This window comes from Populus euphratica, unplaced genomic scaffold, assembly GCF_000495115.2.
Source record: "Populus euphratica unplaced genomic scaffold, PopEup_1.0 scaffold2571.1, whole genome shotgun sequence".
NCBI classification, from domain to species: Eukaryota; Viridiplantae; Streptophyta; class Magnoliopsida; order Malpighiales; family Salicaceae; genus Populus; species Populus euphratica.
This window is the reverse complement of record NW_011502393.1, coordinates 6,043-13,956: the sequence shown is the minus strand read 5'-3', so window position 1 is coordinate 13,956 and position 7,914 is coordinate 6,043. Positions and strand designations below refer to the sequence as shown.

The 7,914-nt window shown below is 33.8% G+C and overlaps 1 protein-coding gene across 1 annotated transcript; it reads left to right on the top strand.

Annotated features, from left to right (window-relative positions):
* The first annotated feature begins 946 nt into the window (after positions 1-946).
* On the top strand, positions 947-2,999 carry LOC105119135 (U3 small nucleolar RNA-associated protein 15 homolog). The gene has a single exon (XM_011017241.1). It carries the CDS (start codon positions 1,078-1,080, stop codon positions 2,680-2,682), a length of 1,605 nt encoding a protein of 534 aa, XP_011015543.1. The 5' UTR covers positions 947-1,077; the 3' UTR covers positions 2,683-2,999.
* Positions 3,000-7,914: the final 4,915 nt, after the last annotated feature.

The following is a 7,914-nucleotide window of genomic DNA, read 5'->3' as shown; positions in this document are numbered from 1 at the left end:
CTGATTCTGACTTCTCTTTTATAACCAAACTTTGAATTTGAAAACGATAAATTGGGGTCTTTCCATATACATAAAAACTGTAGGCCTATTTCTTATCATTCTAGCCATATAAATTAATCTGAAATCCAAAATCTATAGCTCTAGATATGATCCAATAACTGAACAATGTTCAAATTTAAATTAAATCGACATCTCTTTTTTAAACTTAACCTTTTCTTTATCTTTTCACTTCCAATAGTTAATCATAACAATCAATCCTTTGAAATGTGAGAATATCTGTATTTACCATAAATTAAAGGTATCTTATATTATCAGACTTTTTATTATAAAACATGCTTTAGTTAAGGAGTTATTGATACTTTAAATGCAAAATGATAATATAAAACCTTAATAAAAATGCACTTTTAAGTATTAATCACCTCTAAATACTTAAAACATTTAATATCATGATTATGAGTAGGTTAAATATCAAATTTACTTTTAAAATTAGCAATAAGATTTTTTTATAGCCTCAAAAGATTTAACCTTATAATTGACTTGGTTTGTGTAGCTTATCTCTCTCTAATAATTTAGCTTTTATAATGAGAAAGAATTCGAGTTACTTATTTGTCATCTATTATTCTTATATTTTTGTTACTTTTCAACCTTTATAACTATATATACAATATTTTCTAACTCAATATAATATTTTAATTCTACTTTATCACAATATCGTGATTCAATCCATTTAGAAATTTTGTTGGAATAATAATCTTAGGATTGCCGTCGTATTTTAGTTTAATACAAGATGCATGTGGAATTAAGAGAAACCTGTTCTAATAAAGTAGAATTATTAGCCTGCTACAGTCATTCCAACATAAAGAACTATGCTATAATTTTATTCAAAACACAGGGAATAAAGCTTGACCATGGGCTGTGGTACAGAATTGTGGGCTTTTGGGTAATGGCATTTTAGCTTAGGTATTGGAGAATTAAAGGGTGATATTACCGGCCAGCCTGCTAGCTGCGAGAAATTGTATATATCTCTATGTGCAAACCACTGATTAAACCCTAAAAGAGAAAGCAAAGCCATCTGCAATGGCAGACCTTCTTGTAGAACAACCCCGAGAAATCACCATATCTAAAACCTTCCCTGCAAAACCAAAGCTAAAACCCAAAGCTAAAACCCCATCGAAAACCCCTGAATCCAAATACTGGTCCTCCTTCAAATCCCACCAAATTTCAAACCTCATCTCCTCCATCCCTTCCATTGATTTCTCACCCATATCCCCACATCAATTTGCCGCCACCAATTCCGCCTCCCTCACTCTCTTTTCCTCCCAAACACTCTCTCCCACATCCACCATTTCCTTCTCCGATGTTGTCACCTCCTGCTCTTTCCGCTGCGACGGCTCCCTGATCGCTGCCTCCGATCTCTCCGGCCTTATTCGGGTATTCGATGTGAAGACACGAACCCCTCTTCGTCGCCTGAAGTCCCACGTGCGCCCTGTTCGTTTTGTTAAGTACCCGTTACTCGATAAACTACATTTGGTGTCTGGTGGTGATGATTCTGTTGTTAAATACTGGGATGTTGCTGGAGAGAGTGTGGTTTCGGACTTGTATGGTCACAGGGACTATGCGAGGTGTGGTGATTGCTCTCCGATTAATGGAGAGATATTTGTTACTGGGTCTTATGATCACACGGTAAAGCTGTGGGATGTGAGGGTTGATAGTAAGGAATCAGTTATCGAAGTGAATCATGGAAAGCCAGTTGAGGATGTGATTTTTTTGCCCTCAGGCGGAATGGTTGCGACTGCAGGAGGGAATAGTTTGAAGATATGGGATTTGATTGGAGGAGGGAAGATGCTTTATTCGATGGAGAGTCATAACAAGACTGTTACTTCTATTTGTGTAGGGAAAGTAGGGAAAGAGAGTGGAGAGGAGGCTTTGCAGTATAGGATTTTGAGTGTGGCTTTAGATGGCTATATGAAGGTTTTTGATTATGCAAAAATGAAGGTTACTCATTCCATGAGGTTTCCTGCCCCGCTTATGTCCATTGGGTTTTCTCCGGATTGTATGACTAGAGTCATTGGGTCTTCCAATGGGATTATATTTGCTGGGAGGAGAAAAGGAAAGGAGGATGTGGGAGAGAGTAAATCAGGGAATTTTTGGGCTCTAGGCAGTGTAGAGGAACCACAGAGGCGGGCTTTGAGGCCAACATATTTTAGGTATTTTCATAGGAGTCAAGGTGAGAAGCCAAATGAGGGGGATCATTTGATAATGAGGCCAAAGAAGGTGAAATTGTCGGAGCATGATAAGTTGTTGAAGAAGTTTAGGCATAAAGAAGCGCTGGTCTCAGTTTTGAGTGGGAAGAATCCAGAGAATGTGGTGGCTGTGATGGAGGAAATGGTGGCAAGGAGGAAGTTATTGAAATGTGTTGTGAATTTGGATGAGGAGGAGCTTGGGTTGTTGTTGGGTTTCTTGCATAAGCACTCAACTATGCCAAGGCATTCAGGTTTATTGATGGGGTTGACTAAAAAGGTACTTGAAATGCGGGCTGATGATATTAGAGCTTCTGATGCTTTGAAAAGTCATATTAGAAACCTTAAAAGGTCAGTTGAAGAGGAGATCAGAATTCAACATTCACTACAAGAGATACAGGGTATAATTTCTCCTTTATTGAGAATTGCCGGGAGAAGATAGAACTTAAATTGGGTTATCTTTAGTGTTGTGATATTGCTGACACCTTGGCTTGGGTTGTCATTAGAGAAGTTTTGTAATTTTGCGCCATTTATGTTCTTATTCAAAAAATTCTTCTCAAATTTTCAAATTAGCACCCTTGTTTTAATGGCGATGGTGTTCTTGCTCTGATTGTAACTGCAACACGAGATGGTGTTTATCCATTTTGTATTGAATGTCTTTCCCGCTACATATCTGCAGGAGAGGTGACGAAAAAACTGTGTTTCATTCTAAATTTAATATTGAAGGTTCTTTCAGTCATGGAACTACCTCAATCTGTATCATGGTGCTCGCAACGTTTTTGTTTGGTTATGAACCTCTGTTGTTTTGCATGTCTTGGTTTGCAGTTTATGACTGCAATAATTTTTCAGTGTGCTTTTTTAATATATATATTTGTTTTTGGCAATAACGTGATTTCATGGCATCCCTCGCAACCCTAATGAATTTGGCAGAGAAGAAATGCCTCACATTCTGATGTTTGTGTTTGTTGTGGTGCCTGCATAAGAACCAACAGGTGTATGCTCCTCAACGTGGGTACTATTTTGCTTCTGTACAGGTTGCGTCGTTGCTTGTCCTTGGCTTTAGTTTGGTAACTGCTTTGCTTAGTCTTGGCACCTGATGACCGATTCTGTCTGATACTAAAGTTGCTGGTCTTTTGCTGGCCATGTTTCGGTTTAATGGTTTATGCTTTGGTCTTCGCAGCCTCGCTGTCAAGAAATGCATCGCATTGCAGGTTCATGATCTTTTCAGCTTTGTTTCTCAAGTTTTAGGGATGCTAATGTTTAAGAGGGGAATAGAAGCCAGAAGTAAAATGAGAATGAAATTGACCATCTTTGATAACCATGAACCACAAGAATGTTACTGGCGTTTTTGCTGTTAATGATCCTGCCGCTGGCCTTCCTGTTGGATGCGTGGAGAAGAATAAACAGATTACAAATTGTGTTTTTCCTGCTTGGAGCTTAAAAAAGTAAGAATTAAGCTGCGCCTAGCCGAGCATAATGCATTTCGCACCTGATATTCTAGAAAGCAGAAACAACTCTGCTTCTTCTCTGGCCTCCGTTTGCGTTTCTTGAAATTTTCAATCACCTGAGCTTGAAAGATGTCCTAAGCAAATGCATCAAAGGAGGCTCTTCCTCTTCCTCCTCATCTCGCTTCTCTTCATCTTGAGCATCCTATACATCTGATTCACTAATCGAATCCTCTTCTTCACTTAAAAGTTCTCATCGTACAATCTCTTTTCCTCTATATTATGGCACTTCCTTGGACTACCCAGAGTCTCGAAGCAGTCCTGTCTTTCTCCTATGCAGACCTAAGCAAATGTTCTATTGTTCTTAGACATTCTCAACATGGGGGAAAAAAAACAAAATCAAACTCGAAGCAGACCCAAGAGGTTAAAAAACCACCGAGCATTGAAAACCAGCCCTGGTAATTTTCACTCGGGACATTCAATCAATAAAAGTGGACTGCTTTAACGAACGACGCTAGCTCCAATGCTAATGCAATCGATTTCAACCATCAGCGAATGAAAGAAGAACGGATATCAAGCTATTGTAGCAAGAACAAAGAAAAACGCACGAGGAAAGTTGGATTTATCAAACTAGGAAAAATTTTAAGCCAAGAATTCAATGGAAAGGAACGAAGGGCAATTGCATGTAATAGAACAACCGCGAATGTGAAGGTTTGAAATTTTGAGTTCAAAACAATCACTTGGTGCAAGTAATCTGAAGGGCAAGGCTGTCTCCAAATTATCCGTCCTTGGATCCCATAGTGACCATAAGCAAGTAATTGGTATTTCTTGGAAAAAATCTGGCGCCTCACCAGGATTTCTTTTCTTCCATGGTAATCACTAACTCAAAAATTTCAAAATGTACCACCATCATTGTTAGGATTAGAAGATTTATTAATAGTATTTCAAACAAGTATAGTATAATTTTTTTTATTACTCAATTGAAAACCACAAAAAAAAATACAAACAAGTATAATATAATTTTTTTTATTATTCAATTAAAAATCATAAAAAAAAATTCCAATCGAATTATAAATAGTTAACATGATTGTCGCACGTGTGGTATATTTCTAATGATGCTAACGATGGGATGTGGTGTATTTCTAGCAAGATATGAAGAGACAAGGAATTCTTGTCTCTTATCAGTGAAAACATTGAATGAGAGTCGCCACCTAATATTCTGGTAACTAGGAACCCTAACTGGTCTTTAGAGATCGGGTACGGAGATTGGTTGCGTAAAGAGAAGGTCTTAGCACCCCGACTACGCCCTACCTAAGGTAGGCTGCATTGTTTTGTCTGATAAAATATGAAATCATGTAGTGGTATCTAATTATATGTGTATCTAAAACCAAAGAAAGTTTTAAAATCAAGAATACGTGTTACGTATAACCTCATAATCCCTGATACTAAACAAAACAAAAAAACATTTCTTGTTGTTTTTGATATTTTGGCCAATGTTCTCCTGACTTTAATAAACTGGTTATAACAAACAAGGGATTAATGAAAGCAAAACTTAAACATTATAAAAATATAAAGAAAAAGAGCAAGAATATGATCTTGATCTGAAAACGAAGATGCTTCGTATAGGCCAAAATTGGGAGCTATTGATTTATTGACTAATTGTTAGTGGGTAACCACATCTTGACTTGTTACAATCCTTATCTTCTTGTTTGAATAAAATGTCATTGTTAACATCAGAATTTGAATAGACTTCACTATGAAAGTTCTAGAAAATTGTCTCAGCTTTCCTACAAAAAAAAAAAATTAAGGTCATATGGACTTCTAGAACTCAATATATGGGCTGAATACTAAACAGTGTCTGAGCTGCAGGACAAATTCCAACTTCTCTGTTGCTGCTAAGCTAAACAGTGTCTGAGCTGCAGGACAAATTTCAATTTCTCCGTTGCTGCTAAGTTTGGATTTCCAAACAGCAAAATTGAGTTTACATTCTTTATAAATGTTTTAGGCCTATGTATTAGTTTTCCATCCATATAGAGTAGACCTAAATCCAAATCCTACAGCTCCAAATATGACCCAATAATTAAATCCAAATCCTACAGCTCCAAATATGACCCAATGATTGAATAATGTTCCAATTTGAACTGAACCAGCATCTCTTTTTTAAGTTTCACTTTCTCATTTTCTTCTCAATTTCAGTAGTTGAACTCATCAATCAATCCTTTGATTTATATGATAGGTTTGCATTTAAGATGAACATTTACCACAAATTAAAGGTATATTATAGTATTAGACTTGCTGTTATAAAACATCTTTTAGTTAAGAAGTTCTTGATGCTTCAAGTGCAAAATGCTGATATAAAACATTAATAAAATTGTATTTTAAGTATTAATCAACTAGGCTAAGCCCATTTTGATTTCTATCTCTAGGCTAGGGTTTCAGGCTAAGAGGCCTAACCTATATGACTAGGTTGAGCTTGTTCTAACCATAAAGACATGTTTGGTTAGTCAAGTTTTTACCAAATGAAAAAGCTTTTTTTTGTTCTTAAGACGTGTTTATCAAACACAATCTTAAGATAATTTTTATGTCTTTGATTTTTAGTTAGGGGAGTGTTGTGACAAACATATAAATATTGAATATAATATGAATTATATGAAGGTATTTAAGTAATCCAGAGAGAATTCATCACCCTAGATGAATTAAGAAAAATGTTCTATTTGTTCTCAAATAGTATTAATTGCAAGTCTTTGCATAAGATGAAATGAGATTTGAAAAGAGTTTTAAATCTTATTTAAAAAATCAATGATTAAGGTGTTGATAATAAATAGGATTTGACAAATTAGATACAATTCATATATTGTCTAAATCAGAATCAAAATATTATTGTTGAATGGATAATAATTACATTGAGAAACTGGTTAGTGAAATGTTAGGTCAAACCATTATGACTTTCCTAATATTTAAGAGATCATGACAAATTATTAGATATTAAACTTGGTCTTCAAATATAAATCAATCAATTATTTAATTCATAATAAATTAATTTGTTTAATTAATTTATGATTGTGATTTATATTTTGACCAACTTATTAGGGAACCTAGTGAGTTACACATATAAGAAACATTTGTCAAAAATTAAAATGAGATAATTAATTGAGTGTGATTTGATCATAAATAATTTAGAAATTAAAGACTAGAATGCAATTTATATAGAGAATTACAATTCTAGACCTAAAAAAATCATGTAGAAATTTGATTGAATAAATTTTTAAAATTATCCTAAAATAATATATATGATATTGATATTTTGCTATTTATAGGATTTTCAGGTTTCCCTATAAAAAAAATGCTATGTCTTTTATTTTTAGAGTAGTGCATAGTACAATACTAAATACCTAAAAACACAAAAGAAAAGAGCTAACACTTAAAGATATTGCAATCTCTTTTTTTCTAAATGGGTTTAAAATATTTCTCACAAGTGGTTTGTGTGAGTTACTATTAAAGGCTGAATACTTGGACAACTTGTGGTTTGCGATAAATCAATATTAAAGTAATTATTCAAAATAAAAAAGAAAATCTAATCTTCAAATAATTTTGTATAAATCCTAAACAAATCTAAATCTATTTAACAAGATCTTGAAACTCCTGAAAAAATTGAAATTTACCGTTTTCACTAGGTTTATGTTTTTCATTAAATTTAATAGAAACAATATTTATTTCTCTTCTTAATGTACTCTTTGTTTGTGACATCTTTTTTTTTTTTTATCTCATCTATTTGATGAATAATAGAGATAATCATGGGAGGACAAAAAACAAAGTGATTATACGATATGAAAATATGTATAGACTGTGTTTTTATGCATAAATGTTAACTTTAACGTAAGAAACCTAGTCCTTTAATAATTGCCTCTTAAAGATGCCTTGTTTTGGATTAATAATAAGTAATTAATATATATGAAACACTTAGCAAAGCTAAGAGTATGTAAGAACCAAGTCACTTGAAATATTTAATTGTCGTTCATAAAGTTCTAAAAACCTTTGTAAAACATATACATCTAAGCAATATCTTAAGAATTTAAACTTTATTGAAGAAAATTTTGTCTTTCTTAACAAACACTAACATGACTAAAAGATTGATATTTTCTCTCAATTATAAGAATGTCAAAGTAATAAATAATTTGGCAAGACTAGGGTTGAACCATAAGGAAGTTAATAATAATAATAATAATAAT

Bases quoted from the DNA above. Each gene is read 5' to 3' on its own strand.
- LOC105119135 (XM_011017241.1), top strand. From the start codon at position 1,078: ATGGCAGACCTTCTTGTAGAACAACCCCGAGAAATCACCATATCTAAA.